The 20,829-nt window shown below is 35.5% G+C and overlaps 1 protein-coding gene and 1 non-coding gene across 2 annotated transcripts; one reads left to right on the top strand and one right to left on the bottom strand.

Annotated features, from left to right (window-relative positions):
- Positions 1 to 8,257: 8,257 nt before the first annotated feature.
- LOC131654258 (U5 spliceosomal RNA) lies at positions 8,258 to 8,372 on the bottom strand. Its single transcript, XR_009299303.1, has one exon. It is a non-coding gene; the product is annotated as a U5 spliceosomal RNA (small nuclear RNA).
- Positions 8,373 to 17,066: 8,694 nt separating this feature from the next.
- Positions 17,067 to 19,260, top strand: LOC131646743 (pentatricopeptide repeat-containing protein At3g51320). The gene has a single exon (XM_058916707.1). It carries the CDS (start codon positions 17,201 to 17,203, stop codon positions 19,004 to 19,006), a length of 1,806 nt encoding a protein of 601 aa, XP_058772690.1. The 5' UTR covers positions 17,067 to 17,200; the 3' UTR covers positions 19,007 to 19,260.
- The last annotated feature ends 1,569 nt before the right edge of the window (positions 19,261 to 20,829 follow it).

The raw sequence follows: 20,829 nt of genomic DNA, 5'->3' as shown, positions 1-20,829 counted from the left end.
AGGATGAACTTTTTAGATCATTAGATTTACTTTCATTTGCAATTTCTGTTCTGTTTGTTTAAACACTCCAATTATGATAGACATTATTTGTTTTAATAATCATCATCAGTGCATTGCATATGTTTGTCTTGAATAAATTATTTCGCTATCACTCATTTTAAATTATGTCTTTACCTTGCATATGTTTTTGTGATATTCAACTCCTGCTAAGGTGTAAGCCTCTTGAGGGAGGATGACGAAAATGATACCGCAATCTCATACAATATGCTTTCGAACAGACTATGCTGACGATGTACAGGCATTGTTTCAATTCCTAAACAGTGGAGATATAAGGATGTTAATCCCTCGTCAACCCCTTTGAGCCTAAGAAGTAGAAGTTTCTTTCTTGTACTAATTAAAACCCTTGATCATAACCTGGGGCAGGGTAGTTCTCAGTTAATTTAGCTGTGCATTCTATTTTAGCCAATGAAGGTTCATCAATCATTAAACAAGGCAGTCAATATCTAAAAAAAAAAAAAATGATGGAAAAAACATATACAAAGAAAAGCCTGCTAAGTCAAAAATCAAAAAGGTGACTTAGGCAAAATCAAGGCATCCCGCTGACTGTAAGCTCAAAATAGACAGTTCAGGCAAAAGTTAGGGATATCAAAAAGATGAAAAAAAAAAAAATCGAAGCCAATAAATTCTTTAACAACTCAAAGTTGCGACTACCAAAAGAAAGAAGGGACTGCCATCTCAAAAAGTTCTCTTTGTTTGTGAACCATCATCATTATCAAAGGCGCAAATCCAAAAGTCTCTTGGAACCTGAATGCATAAGTTGAATCAACTGAGCTTAGGATTGAAGATCATCACGAAGAGGGGTGGGTACAATCAAATTTTGAGCCTTTATCCTTTGTTTCTTAAACCGTGAACCAAGCCACGTTACAACCCTTAAAAGTCCTAACTGAAGCATGGTTAGTTCGAAAGCATACTGTCACAAAAAAGGTATCCTGACTCCTTAAGGTTTACCACAAATGCTGAGTTGACACTTCGTTTTTTACAAACATCAAGTTTTTATAAACATCATGCTTTTACATATCCAGTTTTAATGTTTTTCAACAAACTCAAGACAGACATATGCATTGCATCTCATGAATTCATTATTAAGCATATTCTGCTACATAATTTCAAATGTTAGCATCAGAAAGAACTTGCACAGGGTACAACTAATGACTGAAAGTTATCCCGACAGACAATATTACTCCAAGAAGCAATGTCTCCTACGTATACAAGGGGCATGATACGTTTTTTCCAATCAATCTGGGGCAATCAAGTCAAGATTCCAAGAATCTCTCAAAAGCCAAACAGTCAGGGGCATCATCCTAAGTTTACGACTACTAGGGGCATGTCACCTACAATATACACTTCAAAAGTCCTCGTGAGGTGAATCTTTTCAAAAGTCCCTACTAGGGGGGGCAGATCTATGCAAGTCCAGTTTGACATCTTGATCAACATTCAGTGGCGTGTCCTAATCAAGTCTAGGAATGGTAGGTACTATAATACTGGGGGCAACATTCAAGATATCCGCGTCTTCCCACAAAACTGATTTCGCAAGATCATATCCCCACAGAGTAATCACTAAGAAGATATCTTCAAATACTCTTATCCCGACAAAGGCATGGCTCCCCAACATCAAGTTACGGATCATCCCCAAGCAGAAATTATGAATCCCCAGCAGAGAGTCTAAGGGAAAGATTTAATAGTCATTAATCTTTTTAGGCATCATTTTGAAAGAAATCATAAATTCCCAGCTGAGCATCTTCAAGACAAGATCAGACAGTACAATTACAAGGACATAAAGATCTACTTTCTTAATTAAAGACAACATAAATCATATTCACATATCATATGTCATAAACATATTCATACATCGCATACATTACCTCATAATGAACTCATACATAACATGCAAAAGCTCTCATTTATTTTGAGGGATTCATTACATAACCCATGCATCATGACATTGCATAAAGATTAACCTTACCTTTTTCAGAATACAGGTACCGACAAATGAACGAAATCTCCAACTTTCCAAGATCTAATTCAGTTACTACGAATGGTACTGACACGATCAACGCTCGAAGATCTAATTCATTTACCACGAACGGTAATGACACGATCACTTTCAAAGTCTAATTCAGCTACTACGAACGGTACTGACACGACAGAAGATCTAATTCAGATACTACGAACGGTACTGACACGGTCAACTCTCAGAGATCTAATTCTATCATCACGAACGGTGTAGACACGATCACTGACCTTCTCAGTCTAATTCAGCTACTACGAACGGTACTGACACGACAGAAGATCTAATTCAGATACTACGAACGGTACTGACACGGTCAACTCTCAGAGATCTAATTCTATCATCACGAACGGTGTAGACACGATCACTGACGTCCACGGTCTAATTCAGTTACTACGAACGGTGCTGACACGACAAAAGATCTAATTCAAGTATCACGAACGGTACTGACACGATCAATTCCCAAGAATCTAATTCATTTACTACGAACGGTAAATGACACGATCAACGCGCAAACGACATCTTCTCAGACTTCAACTACCAGACGGCATCCACAAGCCCATCTCCGACAAAAGTCCCTACTTCAAATAGGGCAAATTTCTTGGTATTCTTATGTTCAATCATCTTCCACCTTCAGATACCGACTGGCGCGCAGACCATTCTACATCTTCAGGTTTAAGATAATTGAACAGGGGCAGCTGTCATACCCCAAAATTTGCCCATGCTATTTTTCATACACAAAACCAAATCAAAAGACAAAGCTCCAAAACACAATCTCCCACACAGAAGTTCTAAACCGGGGTTTTGAATAATTCAGAGGAAAATCATTGAATCAATGGCTCAAGGTGGTTCCATAGGGTCACTAACATCCCAAAGTATCTCCATATAAAGTTTCAAGTCAAACAGAGCAAATTTAGTCCCTCAAATCCTGATTAGGTCAACAGTCGACTCCCAAGGGCAAAACAGTCATTATATAGTCAAAACTCAAGATATTTGGTCAACAACATTCTCATAACCCTAAAATCATCATTTGATCAAGGGTTGATCATGATGATGCAAGGAAAGATCAGAGAAGTCAAAAGTCAAGAGTTACTATTTTGGGCATGAACTAAAAAAGTCAACCAAACTTTGAAAATTCACCAAATATTCATACTTCATCAGAAAAATTCCCACCAAAGCTCATTTTGAAGGGAATTCATTCCTCTATCCAATGGTCCAAGAATCAGGGCTCATAGGTCAATGGTTTAAGAAATATGGCTTCATACATTATAGGTCCTTTTCAAAAGTCAACAAAAGGACACTTTTTTCAAAAGGTCATAAAATGTGAATGGAAAATGATTTTGATGTGGGACCAAAGACACTGGTTAGAGGACTCTCTAAGGTTTCTAAAAAGTCCTAGAACACCCCCATACCTCAAAATTGAGGGAGATACACCTTGGCAAAATTGAGCTATTTTGGAGGGGAAAATATAAAGGAATTTTGAATTTTTTTGCTATTGGGCCTATGTTGTTAATATCCAAACTTGTCCCTCATGGCATTAGGAGCCCATAAACCATCTCCCACGAATTTCTTTGATTTATGTAATTTATTTTGATTTTTTGAATCATTTAAAATGATTAAAAACAAGTAAATTACTAAAAAATCAAATATTCTATCAAAGATATAATTTCAACCATCATTAATCATCATATATTCTCCAAATTCAAATCAAATTCGTGCATAAGTGATTGAGAGAATATTGAATCAATTTTAGCCAAATTTAGCAAGATTCATAACTAATTCTCAATCAAATTTTCTCAATTTGCAAATCAAAGATTCACAAGGGACTTGGTTCAGTTTTGTTACCCTAATCCATCTCCTATAAGTACTACACAAGTTCAGATGGCAAGGGTTCAAGTTTTTGCAGCCAAAGAAACCAAATCCGAGCTCTAACAACCAAGGAAAATTCAAACATCAACTCCAAGATACAGCTCGATTCAAGGCCTCTGGTACGTCCTAACACATCCTTGGAGGATTATTGAACGATTTGCAGTCATCTCCAAACCGCGGAACATCAAGAACAGTCCCATACCACTCACGGTTTGCACAAGGTTTTTTTGAATTCGATTATGCTCATATGTGTATTATAAATCACATTTGAATGCGTATTCTTGATTGTGATGATGTTTTCGAACTTTCTGTACCGTTTAATTGTTGATTAATTGCGTGTTTGAGATTCCACCATTGATAGGGTTTTAGAGCTCCAAAATAGGGTTTCTTATTACAGGCGCAATTGAACGAAACCAACGACGCCGTTGCACTCGGGAGACAATTTCGAGCAAGACTAGACTTGCTCCGTTAATTTTCGTTGCGTATTTGTTGGTTTTGATATTTGCAGCGCCTGCAGCTACACTTGCAAACCGTAGCTAAAAGTGTGCATCTGAAAAATACAACGAGGAAGAAGAAGGTCCTCAGGCGCGTTTCCCCAATTCAAAAAGTCTAGTTTTCTTTATTAATATTTTCGTGACATTATTTTTCAATTGACTAACATGGCGCGTTTGGCAAGTCACTTCGTTTGGCAAAGGGCATGGCACCGGTTCGATCCTCACTGGGTGCTGTTTGTTTTTATGACTTATATGTTATTATTTGATAATTGATCTGGTAGGCCTCCCTCGCGCGTGACCACCATACGGCCTCGCGTAGCTACCCTTAGATCTCCCAGCATCAAGATCTAACATACCAGGATTGAAAGACCATCATGCACCTCACCAAGCTGCCACACTAGATTTCAGCTAAGTTTATTTCTATTTTTCTTTTATATTTTGTTATTGATATTTCTTTTTCTTTTCCTTTTACTACAACTTTTTTTATTTATTTATTTTATTTTAGATTTTAACAAATTAAGTTTATAATAATTTCATAATTATTTTATTATCGAAAATCCGGTTTTTCCACGAATAATTGTTTTTTTATATATATTATTAAAATTCGAATACACTTTTAATTAATTGATAATTAAGATTAATCTTATGTTTATTTTAATTATTTGATCAAACTTTCAATTTCATTAACTTTTAGGGTTTGTTCAATCCCATTTGGGTTTTTACCCATGACTAACGAATTTTAAATGCACTAACGCTTCTCTTCTTCATGTCAACTCTTTTAGGATTAATCAGAAATCTTCAATCTTCCGACTACGCACCTCGCCTTCTACGAAGCTAAGTCCCGACTTTACTCTTCTTTATTATTTTATCATTTAAATATTCATTTGCCTTATAGGGTTAAAAACCTCGAAAGTCAATGGACTATTTTACACTCACGTGCCTTGTTTTTTTTGCCTTTTCAGGGTTACCTCGAAGCTATCTCCAACCGCCAGCCCTATCAATCATTTCAGATCAAATGAAGGGTTTGTCAAATGCCAAAGCTACGTCATTGGTAACCCTAAACCTCATTTTATTTTATGCCTTTTATTATTATTACTTGTGTCAAACCCTGATAAGGGATCCGCTGGTTACAATTTCCCTCCCCCATATTACTGTTTCTTGCCTTATATTATCTGCGTGGTTAGTAAAATAGGGAGTGGCAACCATGAATTGAATTTAGAATCGCTAATTTACAAGATAATATAATTGAATATAATCACGTGATTGGTGCACACACGCACGCTTTTGGGTAACCTCTCTGTTGCCTTGTTGCCTGTTGCCTTGTTGCCTGTCGCCTTGTGTTTTTTCGCAGAATAAGCCAAGTCCCTCGAATACGAGGATACCTCAGCCATGTTGCCTCGATAAAAAGGTCACGACCCTAAATGATGCTGCCTTCGATACACAAATGACCTCGACCCTCGGAAGTTGCCTACGGAAAAAGGCTGAGGTATCTTCTGGCTGCCTACTAATAAGGCTTATTCTGATCCTTGCCTTAGATTACCTGCCCTTCTATGGCATGGGACAGTCTTATGGCAAAGGATGCTTCGACGACCCTTCAACCTCCAAACGAAAGGCTTCCTGCCCTCTTATGGCAAGGATAGACCCTTTCACCCTGAAAGGCTAAAAGAACCTCTTTTTCAAACTATAAGGTAATTGCCCCTAATTGCCTTGCTCTGGCTAAAATGTCTTTTTTCTACTATTTTCTAAGCACTTTCAAGGCTACGCTCATTTACGAGCTAAAGTCCTTGTTTCTTCATCTTCTATACATTTCTAAACTTTTGGTTTCAAAACGAGCAAAGCAATTAAGAGCCCATGGAAAACCATGGATGCAAAGGGTGCCTTACACCTTCCCTTTGCATAATTACCCCCCGAACCCTATTTTATTTAAAAGGTTTTTCCTGTTTCTTTTAGCCTTTCTAACTTGTTTGGATAAAATAAAAGTCGGTGGCGACTCTTGCTTACCGCGACATTCCGATTAATAAAAAGTCAGTTCACCGTATTACACTAAGCAAAAGCTTCCAACTAGGGTTTTGTCTCTCTCTAAGTAAAATCAGGTTCTGATACCTCAAGTGGACTTCATGGCTTCTCATATGCTTCAAAGGATCCTCATGCCAACTTTCAAGCTCTGATTCACAAGATTGCTCAATCAACATTTCAAAAAGTCAGTTCTCCTACCGTATTACAATATATTACACTAGGATCTATTCAAGGCATCTCATAGGGAGATATGACCTAAAGATCGACGTTGGCTATCAAACATCTAACTAATTTTTCTTTACTTTGGAAGGTAGGCGAACTCCTATCCTTACCGACCTCATCAAAATATTGCCTGATGAGACAATTTTGAAGTCTCAATTTGAAACCGATCTTATAACCTTTAATTTGATCTCATAAGGGACTTAACTCATCTCCCAACAGGGTTTCTTCACAAGCATTGAGATCAACAACATTTGTCGCTCTGTCAGCTTACACGACTCTTCCTTCAGGGATGATGTCTGCTACGAAGGAATTTTTCAATATCTTTTCTTGTATTCTACGTGCTCCACGAAGGTCAACTTTGACTACAACAAGTTTGTCAGAATCATTGTGGTAATTTATCTCCAAGTGGACGAGGGAAGTCACGACATCCAGATCCTCCAGAAATGATCATCTGAGGATGTTGTTGTAGATGCTTTCGCATGGAACCACAAAGAACCAATATTCCACCGTCCTCTTATTATTTTCTTCTCCCAAGGAGACTCTTAAGTACACTTGTCCATATAGACGGGTAAAAGAGTCATTGAACTTCACATGGAACCACGAAAAGCAAACTTATGTCGTCCTCTTATTATTTTCCTCTCATAAAGAGATTGTTAAGTACACCTGTCTACATAGACAAGTACAAGAATCATTGAAAGCTAAAAGGCTTTGGCCTTCGCATGGCCTCAAATCTTGTTCCCTCAAGCCAAGTTTAGTGAAAATTATGAAGCAGGTCATATTGCAGAAATATCCACCATCTATGAGGATCCCTGAGATAGAATAATTAACGATAGTATCGACGATGATTAATGGAATAGTAGCATTAGGAATTTCGTCCTCCTTCTCATGATCTTTGAAATCCTAGGATTGGTTTATCATCCTTTTGCTTCTTACTTAAAGAGGATGGTTTAATAGATTCTTGGAGGGAGGGAGACTCTACTTGTTTGAACGAATCTTTATCGATCGTGTTAATGGTGAAGGTTGACGGTTAGGGGTGGGAGTAGGTTAGGCTAGACTTTATGAGACTTGAGTCTGACCTACAATAAACTTACAAGGCCTAAGCTTGGCCTATTATAGGCTCTTTTTTTCAGCCTGGCCTAAAAGCTTATTTAAAAGTCTCTTTCTCATTAGTATTTTCAATTAATTCATATTACTTAAGAAGCCTTATAGGCCGACCTATATATGAACATTTATGCCGACCTATTTAGCATTTTTTCTATATATATATATATATATATATATATATATATATATATATATATTATGCATATATAGACCAATCTATTTACTATTTTTCTAATATATATATACGAAGACAGCATTCAACATAAAAATAGACTTCAACATAAAATCAGGATTATTTCAACGCATGTGTGAATAAGAACTCACCTCACAACAGAAGAGGAGCCGTATTGAGCTAAACGTTTTATTCCATCTTTTATCTTTACAGACCTCATCAATTTCTTGGAAAGATGAAACAAAGAAAAATACATTTGACGCCCCGCCAGATTGAATAAGCATGCAAAATGCAAAATGAGTTCCTTGTGTTATACTAAAATAAACCAGCACTAAATTAATCATCTCAGACCATAAATGTGACACTGACACGGTATTCTTTAGTAAAAGGCGAAAGAATAGTTCGCTATGACATCATCACAAGGCTCCATAAGAGTTGATCAAAAGAGGTCCTTTCATTTTATATGTAAGGAGCATAGGTTATTTTCTGAAGTAGACGATGTGGGACTTAAGTCTGATACCCACTCCTATGTAAGGAGCATAGCTATAATTAGATTTCAATGTAAATACAGCACATGAATAAAAACCCACCTTGCAACAGAGGAGAGGAGCTAACAATCTTTAAAACCCTTCATCATTTACTATGGCTATATAGCCTACACTGTAGGAGATAAAGAGTATTCGCCTTAGTTCGTAGACTCAAAACCCTTTTTTGCAACAGACCCAAAACATCATTTGCAAATATTTATGAAAAAAAGTTGATTTTTTGTATTGATTACCTTGCTTGGTTCACAAAGAGAACATGCATGGAAGGTTCTCGCCGGTGTTGTTGATGCTCTATACAAAGCTTTGCAAATGGAAACATTAAAAGAAGAGAGAGCTAGAATCCTTACCCTTTCCAAAAACACAACTTGCCCGGCTTCCTTCTTCAAAGCATAAGAGTGACAACATAGAGATTCATGCTCCATATCAAAATCATAATGGACTAGAAATATCTACTGAGAAGACAAAATGTTTATGAGAAAATGATCTTCCCTTTCTTTCCTGTTGTTGTTGGTTTGGTAAAGTGTTTTATTTTAGCTTGGGGAATTGTTGCCACGTAACTAAATATGTTCAAGGCACTCTAATAATGTGAATTGTGACACGTTTTGCCCATAACTTAGAAGAGTACTATGTTGAATATAATTTCTTTTCAAAAAGAGGCTTAATTGCAATTTTAGTCCCTCTGTTTTGTCTTTTTCTTGATTTTGATCCCTCTATTTTAAAAATCACTATTTTAGTCCCTTTTTAAGTTTTCTGTGCAATTTTCGTCCCCCTATTTTGCTTTTTTATGCAAAATTTGTCCCTATTTCTGTCTCTTTTTCAATAGAAAATTCAAAAGGGGGACCAAAATCGTGGTTTTAAAAATGAGGGGACTAAAATCGAGAAAAAGAAAAAATAGGGGGGCCTAAGTTGCAATTAAGCCAAAGAATTATAATTATTACAACAATTGTTTACGGGAAGTTAAAAAACTAAACACATACACTATCTAGCGAACCTGATTACAAGAACAAAACTAGATAACAAAACAAAAGTGTTGTGTAGATCTTCACAACCTTTAAAAATGGTAAATGAGTCGGCCGCCAACACGAACTAATTCACGTACCAACAGTTCTCTGTGATAAATCACATCAAACATAAAAAGCTCTTTCAAGCTTAACAATCTTATATCACTGAGAACCATACCTAAGTACAACAAGACAGCAACAAGGTTGTAAAACATAACAAAATCGTTGTTGTGGTAGTATCAATCCAAACACTTTGATAACTGCAGATTTCAACAAATCTGAGTTGAATCAAATATCAAAAGTAAGACACATCACTCCTAACAACGATATCAGAACCGGAATCGATGAATGATTCAAAACCAGAAGGAAAAAAACAACAGATTTGAAAAAACAAACTTTCAGATCCAGATTTTCCAACTCATAAACAACAAGATCTACAATCAAGCAAGTTCACCAAAGTCCAGAACCCATAAAATAGGCTACCAAATTCCGACGAAACACTATTGCAGAACCCATAAATGGCAGAGACAGAAAACTGTTGCAAGAAACAACCTCAGAAGAGGTTAGGGGTGGAGCGGTCAAGATGGGCATACACCACCATACCGGAACTTACATGGGTGGTCGGAAAATTTTGAATTTGGGGAGAAAGAGGGAACTGTTTTAGAGAAAGGGCAGAGAGATTGATTTTAGAGATCTTTGTCTTTCTGTCGGCATCAGTACTATGTTGAATTGAAAGTAGCTGTTGAGAAAAAACTTCATAAGATATTTAGTGAGAAAATTTATTAACTGTAATTTTTAAAAGAATTTGACTTTAAGTTTATTTTATTTATATACTATATCCTATTAATTTTTAAATTTTCAAATTTATTTTATTGTTTTCATCACTATATATCTCAACTCAAATCAACTACCTAACTAAGATTGGAACTTGCATAAGTTTTCTCTAATTTATCTTTTTTTGCAAAATTATTTTTGACTAAATTATGCCATTTTTCGTAATCAACTACCTAACTAAGATTGGAACATGCATAAGTTCTCCCTAATTTTCCCTTTCTTGCAAAATTATTTTTAACTAAATTATGCCCTTTTCCGTAATTGACTAAATCAAATTGTATTGACAAATTAAAACAATACTATCGCCACATGGCAGCTCCATCCGGAAATCAACTTTCCCTCTCTCAACTTAAACAATTTCAATTTTCTCCATTTGTTTTCCCTCCCTCCTTTTTCTGAATAATTCACTCATTCCTCTCTCTTGTCAAGAACATCAACCTTCAACAAAATTTCACAAGTTCAAAGATAACTTTTTCTGCATTTTGGTCCTCTTCATCTTCTGCATTTTTTAATCAACCGGGTTCTACATTATTGTTTTTCATATTACTTCTCATTTATCATTTTATGTTCATCTTCCTAATTCTTATGCTATTTCACGAAACCTTTAAAGCTCCATATTTCGGTTTTACTCTTAACGGTTTTAGATGGTTTTTCTTTTTCCTCTGCTTCGAGTGATGTTCATCTTTGTGGTTCGAGTAATGCATTTGTTCTTTACATTGTTTCCGTACTTTTCCACCATGACATTTCCCTGTGACAGTGACTTAACTTAGATGTAGTGTTCATCTTCCTGGTTCTTCTATTTTCTCACAAAACCTTTAAATTGATATTTTGTTTCAAATTCCTCTCTTGTCTATCCAAAAGTATTAACTTTTTCATCTGCATTTTAATGTTTAGAATGAACTACTTTTGATATGGATTCCTTCTTTTTATACTATTTTGAATAGATTGTTGTTTGTACTTCTTTAGTGTTTTAAAAATGTCCATCCTTTTAATCTTCAAATCGATGTCACAAGTATTTATGTTGATTTGCTACTGTTTTTATTATTTATTTTTAAACTTCCAAAATAACTTTTGTTTTAGTCCTAAGTGTTTGACATGTTTTTGGTTTTGGTTTCATTACTTGTACCACGTTTCAATTCAGTGGAAAATCATGTCAAGATCACCAATTCTGATTTGAGACTTAAAGCCTGAACAAAACATATGGAAACTTGTTTTTTGTGTTGTGGATCTATGGATCTTAAAAGAATGAAATGAACAACAACATGTTGAAGCTATTATACATGATACCAAGGTTTTTATGTCCCATCTCCTATGTTGTATCTTTTTAAACAACTTTTCAAATTAATTATAACTATTACATATATGTATAGGGTGACAAAATCCATGTCGTTACTCAGAACCGAGAACTCGATGTCTGGAAAAAGACCTTACAATAGCATCAAACCTTATTAAAAATTTGACTGATTTTCCAAAAATAGAATATTATAGGTTTTTCAAAATGCGCGGAAGGCCAAAAGTAAAAATAGAGATCTAATGCTTGTATTGAAAGTCAACGACTAACTGTTCAAATACAATTTGCAAAAATTGCATATAATGACTAATTGATTAATTGTATATTACACGAGGTGTGTCCTGTACAATGATTCAATTATTATGAAATTTAACGTCACTAGTTTTCCGATTTCAATAAGCACTAAAGCTCAATTAGGTACCAATTATAACAAAACCTAACCTTATGCAATAAATCACTACCGAGAGATATAAACAATAAACTACGCTAAAAATTGATAACCTAGGCATGCAATATCCTATGAAAATTAAAATGCAAGAGTGTGCCTGTGCGTGTGTGTGTGTGAGAGAGAGAGAGAGGGGGGAGAGAGTACACTTGGATGTATAGTGGTTTGGCTCTATCATCCTCAAAGGAGTCTACTCCACTCTCCAATGGTTTCTCATTGAAAGTTTTCTTTTCACAGTGTTTTGACAAATAATGCTGAGAAAAGTAAATTTCCTATATGTATCTTGACTTGTATACAACCTTTATGTCGAACTCTCTGCGAAATATTTACTCAATTCTCATTCTTGAATCTTCCAGCTTCGCCAATCTGCTCCAAGTCTGTGTGGAAAACTCCCTTGATTCCACCGATTTCTTGAGCGATGAATTATCCAAAGATCTAGAAGAACTCTTACCCTGTCCGTAGGCTTCCACACAGCACTACCAAAGTCAACTAGAGAGAATAACCTCACTCTTTTCACTATAATTTCCAATACCAGCTATAATAGCCACAATCTTGCAAGCTTCCCGAAAATCTTAATAAATTCTTCATGAATAGTTAGTTTCAAGACATGTCTCCCTCAACAATTAAAATCTCCATAATCAAGATCTGAATCTAAATAAGAGGTTAAAGATGAAATAGAATTTGTTTTCAAGAGATTTTGAGTTTTCAAAAATGGAGGTTGTTAATTCGCACAAAATCACTCTGAAAAACATTATCAGTTATGTGAATTATTTTTCGAAATGAGATGACAAAAGGAATTTATAAGGGTTTGAGATTAAGCACCGAAATAGACGGAAGATGCTAGTAAGGTTCGAGTCAAGAACATTTTATGATTTGAGACAAATGAGCAAGTATAGTGAAACAAGATCTCATAAAGAAATGCTACCCATTTTCCCATGATTCGAGTCACCTTGTAAGCTTGATCCGAGTCATGAAGGCTCATGATTCAAGTCATTTACAAAGCTTGATTCGAATCAAATTAGACAGAGCCAAATAGGAAAACATGAAAAACTTTGTGATTCGAGACATGTAGAAAGCTTGATTCAAATCAAACTAGGAAGTGGCTAACAATAGGTGTGTGATTCAAATCATGTGCTACTTGTGATTTGACTCATAGTGTTGCATGATTCGATTCATGTCTAAATTGTGATTCGAGCCACAGCCACAAAAAAATTCATGTTCTCCTCAATTTGATTTGATGCGAGCAAGAGATTATGAGTGACTTGAATCACACACAATAAATGTCAATTTTTCAAGTTTTTAAAAAACGTTTGAGATTTCACTTCCCACATAACTTGAACCAATACCAAATATGGTTCTTGTTCCAATAACTCAAGCAATTGACTTAAAACATCATGATCAAACTCAAATACAAATAATTCAATTATGCATGCTAAAAACGAATTGATTCAAAACTCAATTCAAATGTGTGCAATTGATGAGGAGTGTAACTCTCAAGGCATACAAGGGTGAGGAGTGGTTGGCGGTGGACAAGGCATGACAAGGAGCAACTCCTGGCAATTTCTAAGCAAAAAACGAATTCACATTGGAATGAGAGAGATCCTGAGGATACGCAGGTATGAGACCGCATGGTTAAAGGAAGACTTATAAGGACTGATTGGTACCACATATAATAATAAGAAGCATATTCTTTTCAATAGAATACTAAATAAGAACTTTATAGTTAAGCATGTTTAACTTGGAGTAGTATTTAGATTAGTGGCCTTCTGAGAAGTTTCCTAAAAAGCATGTGAGCGAGAACAAAACATGCTAATGAAATACTTTTTGATTTGTGGGGTCACTCAATAACCGTGAAAGAAGTCTGGGCATTACAAATGGTATCAGAGTAGACTTCTCCCAATACGATGTGGTTCGGGGATGAATCAAGCGGAAGTTGGTGGGTATGTAACACTCGAAGTCGACGAGGGCGAAGAGTGGATATTGGTGCACAAGGCACGACAATGAGTGGCTCCTGGAAGCTTCTAGGCTAAAATCTAATTCACAACAGAATAAGAGCAATCATGAGGCTATGTAGGTATGGGACTGTAGGTTGAATGAAAGCTTATAAGGATTTATTGGTACTGTCAATACCAACAAAATGCATCTTTTTAGTAGCCTAACAAGTAAGAACTCCATAGTTAAACATGTTTGACTTTGAGTAGTATTTGAATGGGTGACCTTTTGGAAATTTTTCTTGGAAGTATGTGAGTGAAGACAAATCATGCTGAAAAGATCTTTGTTTGTTTGTGTGGTCGGTAGGTAATCTTGAAAGCAGTCTGGGGTGTAAAATTGTATTAGGGTCCCCCCTGAATACAAAAGCTTAGAATACAAGCAATAAAATTGTATTAGGGTTCTCCCCTGAATGTATTAGGGACATGGAACTTCAGAAAGAGGTCGGATGCTTTTGTGGTTCCATATTTCCATCATACTCTTTTGTAGCGGGGAATCATAACTACCTTCGCACAAGTTCCTTAGTGATTCCTTATGTGAAAGGAAGATGTGTCACATCCTTATTTGGTCTCTTTTAACCCCTTCATATTTTAGAAAGATGGTTGACTTACTAACCTTGAACAAGAGATCTTGTTGTCAATATCGTCTTTTAGGGTGAGTTAGCTTGCCGCTTAGAATTTTTTTATTGATAATCACCCGTTTCTTTTTAAGACCCTCAATTCAAGATTCCATATTGTATATGGTATTCTATAGTATCTACTAAAACCAACCATGCTATTGTGGTTCTGATATGCTACAGTGTATGGATTTCTTTGGTTTGTTTGTTTTGAGCCAAGAACATCAAAAAATTAGACTTTATATCTATCACCTCATATATAATCCACCATTTAGAAGGTTAGAATTGTGGTTTTGATGACTTGGATTATTTTTAAAGTGACTTTGGTGGGACTTGATTCTTTATTACCACCATAGTGACAAGATGTTGTGGTCTATGTAAATTTTAAGGGGGGCGTGATGGACATGAACTTACGAGGTGATTCACATGGAATGTTGATATAATCTTCATGCCAATGGTTGTGATATTCAACTGTGGTGCTTTGATTTTTACACTTTTTCTCAAGTGAGGGGGTATACTTGCAAAGACATTCAAATGTCAAAGTAATTCACGGTGTATACAAATAAATGTTATGTGAATTGAGTAATGCGTGATCATACCTGATGTACGCTATAATAGGTTGTTACACCTAATGTAATGATCCCTAAAATTATTACTAAATAATCATAACTTTGTTATCTGAACTGAATATGAGATAGGCAGTGTCACTTACATAATTTCAATACACTATATGATGTTCATAATGGTGGAAGCACATCAGTACTTCTTGATCCCTTATTTGTAGTTGTGTTATTTTTTTGATTGACATTGAGCGTAATTTTTCATGACTCAAAATTTCTTTTGTGTTTAAGTTTCATAGTTAGACCCGTTTGTTCCTTCATAAGTGAATTTCCTGACTAAAAAACTGATAATATATTTTGGATTGATTCTTTTAAACATGGCTCGTTACCTAACCTAATTATAAAGTTAATTTTAAATTTTTTTTGCTATATTCTTTGTACTATAGAAACTTATATGCATGCATGCCCCCTGCAACGGTAAGGAGACTCAGAGATCTTTGTAGGTGTATATCACGTTTAAGTAATGAGAGCTACCTCACGATGACGAAAAGCCATGTACGGTGGTTTTTTTAGACTGTATAGGGGACCACCATAAAAATTAGTTAGGAAATCAAGAACAATCCATAGTCTGAGTCAAATGAGCAAGTGAAGTGGAATAAAAGGAAATCAGATTTTTTTGACCTATTTCACGTTTGATTTAAAATCAAGAACAAAGTCTGATTCGAATCAAGAACAAAGTCTGATTTGAATCAAAGAGCCTGTTACTCGAATCAAGTACAAATCCTAAATCAAATCAATTGCAATAGGCCCTAATGGAAAATATTGAAAAATGGCTTGATTCAAATCAGGTGTAAAATCTGATTCGAATAAAATCAAACAGGGGTAACCAGGAGGAGGAGCTTGATTCGAATCAAGTGTAAACTCTGATTCGAATCAAAGTGTTAACAAACCACTAATTTTCCTCTGTTCAATTTGATTTGAATCAGAATGTGTGCTTGATCTGATTGATTCGAATCAAACACACAAAATCTCAATTTTTAATGGTTTAAAAAGTACTTTGAGATTTTTCTTTGCACCTAACTTGAATTAAAAACACATATAGTTTTTATTCCATGGACTAATGCAATTGATTAAAAGCATCATAATTAAGTTCAAATATAACCATTGATTTATGCATGCTAATGATGAGGGAGACTCACTAAACGATAATAAACGAAAAGCGATAAGACAAACAACAAAATAACCGTATTGGGGGTGCTCTTCCCACGTGTGTTAGGGACATTCAACAATCTCCCCATAGGAATATGCGGCTTCAAGAGTGGTACCCGTTTAGGTAGTAGAAGATGTGTATGACTCATAGTCCATAAGCGTTATGCTTTATAGGGTGTAAAAGAATGATTTGTCTTTTCTCCTTAAGGGATAATGTATTTATAAGGGTTTGTTCGACCTAAGATTTTCACCTATTTACATGTTCATAACCGTCATTCTTTTACCAGGGTAAATTATTGACTACCTATCTTCTAAGGGGCTAGGAAGATTCCTTCTTACTCGACTCACACGTACGAGGAACACCTTAGACAAATCCCTTAAATTTTTTCTAGATGATACAATGGTGGAGCGAGTCTAAAATTTTACTAAATATAACACTACACAATCTCTCAAACACGAAAACTTTTCTTAAAATACGAAGTGTTTAAAAACTATTTTTTCCTTGTTCGGAATCCGCCCTCTATTGACAATAATAATAATAATAATAATAATAATAATAATAATAATATAATAATAATAATAATAATAATAATAATAATAATAATAATAATAATAATAAATTTAGCGTTAGAGAGAACGCACCGTTTAGTGGTGCGCATCGAAAACTCGTTTACCAGAGCACAGAATCGAATCAAGGAGAGCATGTTCGTCAATGGCGATTAACCTTTCAACCCCAGAACTCTGTGAAACTCAACCTCCAAATGAATGGCCAGAGTTTCATCTCGACAACTTGTCCCCTTTCTTTCCCGCCCCATCACCACCACCACTACTAACATTCCTCCTTCTTCTTCATCTTCACCTTTTCTTCCACAAGACAAAAAACCAACACTCCCATTCCTCACCCACCTTCATTTTCAATCCCTTCTCACACCCTCTTCTTGCCAAACCACTCGCCACCTTCTTCAAATCCAAGCCCTTCTCATTACTTCTAGCGTTTACCGCAACCCCTTCTTAGCACGCACACTTTTGAGCCGTGCTTCTAATCTATGTGACGTTTCCTTCACCTTACTCGTTTTTCACCATTTTAATAACCCTTTGGATACTTTCTGTGTTAACACTGTGATAAACTCGTATTGTAATAGCTATGTTCCGAATGAAGCTGTTGGTTTTTACTTTCGGTCTTTGAGGATTGGGTTGTTTCCTAATAGTTATACGTTTGTTCCACTCATTCGGTCTTGTTCTAATATGGGTTGTGTTGAGAGTGGTGGAATGTGTCACGCTCAGGCTGTGAAGAATGGGGTTGATTTTGTGTTGCCGGTGCAGAATTCTTTGGTTCATATGTATGCTTCTTGTGGGGATGTTTTTCTTGCTAGGGTTGTGTTTGATGAAATGCTTAGTCCGGATTTGGTTTCGTGGAACTCAATGATTGATGGGTATGTTAAAGTTGGCGACTTGAATGGTGCACACAGGCTGTTTGATGTAATGTCTGAGAGGAATTTGGTTACTTGGAATAGTATGATTAGTGGGTTTTTGAAGGGTGGGAATCCTGGTTATGCGTTGAAGTTGTTTAGGGAAATGGGTAGGCTTGGATTGAGAGGTAATGTTAGGAGTATGGTTTGTGTGATTACGGCTTGTGGTCGGTCAGGTAGACTTAAAGAAGGAAAATCAGTTCACGGAAGTGTAATCAGGTTGTTCATGAGGTCGAGTTTGATTCTCGATACTGCTTTGATAGATATGTATTGTAAATGCCGGAGGGTTGAGGTGGCGAGAGAAATTTTCGAGAGGATGGGTAATAGGAATTTGGTTTCGTGGAATGCAATGATTCTGGGGCATTGCATTCGTGGGAGTCCTGAAGATGGACTGAGTCTGTTTGATTTAATGGTGGGGATGGAGAGGATGAAAGTTGAGGTTGATGAAAGTCCAAGTGCAACAGATAAAGGTTTGGTTAGGTTTCTCCCGGATGAAATTACATTCATTGGCATTCTTTGTGCCTGTGCTCGGGCGGAACTGTTGACTGAAGGCAGGTTTTACTTCAAGCAAATGGTTGATGTGTATGGCGTGAAACCAAATTTTGCTCATTTTTGGTGCATGGCAAATCTTCTTGCTAACGTGGGGCTTGTTGACGAGGCAGAGGAGTGTCTGAAGAGCATGTCGAAATTTGACGCGGACATGTCACAGGAGTCATTGTTATGGGCAAGTTTGCTTGGTTTGTGTCGGTTCAAGAGAGACGTGTACTTGGGGGAACAGATTGCTGAACTTCTTGTTGACATGGATCCTAAGAACCTATCTTATTACCAGTTTCTGCTGATCATTTATGCCGTGGCTGCTCAATGGGAGAATGTTTCTAGAGTGCAAAAACTGATGAAGGAAAGAAAGTTAGGGATAATCCCTGGAAGCAGTCTTGTGGACATGAAACATATTGTTCACAATTTCAAAGTGTCAAACAAACGGCATGAAGGAATTGAAGCAGTAAACAAGATGATGAATGAACTATCTCATAAACTTAGGTTGCCATGTGCTGATTCAAGCCAGTCATCAGAAGGGCAGAAAGAGTTGCGAAGACCAGGATGACAGATAAAGCAAACCTGTAGACAAGTAGCCTTAGAATTCGAGCTTCGAGCCGCATTTTTTAAATAAGTTGCCTTGATTTTTTTACCAATCCAAACAACCAGAGTTTTATATTGGTACAAGTTTCTCTTGGGGCATCGATACGGATACTAACAGAATACCCAATTTTGTTTTGAGGTGTTTAATTTATATGAAGTTTTGTAAGTGTGGGTGGAGTTTAGCATCATTGGTGCTAAACCTACTTTATTTTTCTTTCATGGTATTTTTTTTAACCACCCTGCTGTAGAAGGATCAGGGCCGGCCCAAACAATTCTGAGGCCCCGTACGAATTTTAAAATTGAACGAATAAAAATGCTTTTTTTAAATCAAAATTTTTATTTGTTTAAATTTTAATTAATATACTTGATGTTTGATAAAATATCAAAAAATAAGTGAAATTTTAATTATTGTACTTACTTTTTAATAAAAGATCGAGAAATAAGTGGAATATAATTTTGTTGTTAATTTTATATCTTACATTCATTCTATTGTTTTTCATATACTCTAAATGTGAAATTATTATTATACACTTTTAGTTTAATAGTGTTTCATTTATCTAATGTGAGGTAGCTTTCTATTATAATAATAATTAAACTAAAAGTCAGATTAAAATTTTGTTCATTATAATTCAATTAAACTAGATTGCTGTTATTATGCAGTTTTTTATTTATCATATGTCAATCAAAATAAAATTAAACTTTTTATTCTACAGTGTTCTAAGCATGGTAATAAAATATTGAGTGTAATATATAAAAATTCATTATTTTTCTACCCAAATCATGTAATAGTAGTAACTAGTAGTAATAGTATATAGATATATTTGTCCCACATCTACATTGGAAAACATTGAAGAAATAAATGTCAGTATTAATATATAGTGTGAAACAAGTTTTAAACATAGTATTGTATAAGCACAGTAAAAGTAAATACCATGTAGTCGTTATTTCAAGATTTTTAGAGGCCCCATAAAATATGAGGCCCTGTGCTGTTGCCCATGTTGCACAGCTACAGGGCCGGCCCTGAAGGATTATATTAGAAATTATTGATCCCCTTATTGAAATGAATTAGTTAGAGGATGCTAGAAAAGTTATGTTAGTCTGGGTGAAACAAGATACAAACGTCAAACTCGTTGTAGCATCTCACTCTTAATAAGAGTGCGCTCGTAATACACCGGGGAAACCATTATTTTGGTCGCTATAATTTACTGTCACATTGGTCTATAATTGAATCGAAATCGTAAACATATTTTTTCATGTTTCTCTTTCAATTTCAATAGTCATTTTGATCATAAAATCGGTTATTAAGTAGTTAATATAGTCTTCAATTTATTTTTTATTTTGATGATAAGAAGAAGTGATAGAGATATGTTTGCAATTTCGACATCTTAAAAATAATATACTGATTATACTTGCCACATTAAAATATTGAATATATATTTTGTCTTAATACATAATACTGTTGAGATTGAGTGGCATAGATTTTTTATTGGGTGAAATACAGTGAATAACAAGCCAGAGTTTGTTATAGATTTTAATGTGTATGAGTGCTTTACTCCATTGGGATGAACTAGAGAACTATCACCCCATTTCTGTTTATAGTTGTAGTATATTGTATTTATGCGGCGCCACTGCCTTTGTGAAAATATATCGTGAACAACAATACGTTAATAAGTTTTTCAGGGGATTGAATGAGTGTTTTTTTTCCATCCCAAATTTCTGATTATGATGATGAATCCTTTTTTTATATTGACAAAGTCTTCTGCCTTGTTATTCAATAAGAACATAAGT

This window comes from Vicia villosa, linkage group LG2 (assembly GCF_029867415.1).
Source record: "Vicia villosa cultivar HV-30 ecotype Madison, WI linkage group LG2, Vvil1.0, whole genome shotgun sequence".
Taxonomy (NCBI): domain Eukaryota; kingdom Viridiplantae; phylum Streptophyta; class Magnoliopsida; order Fabales; family Fabaceae; genus Vicia; species Vicia villosa.
Note: the sequence above shows the minus strand (reverse complement) of the source record. Positions and strands in the feature narration are given on the sequence as shown.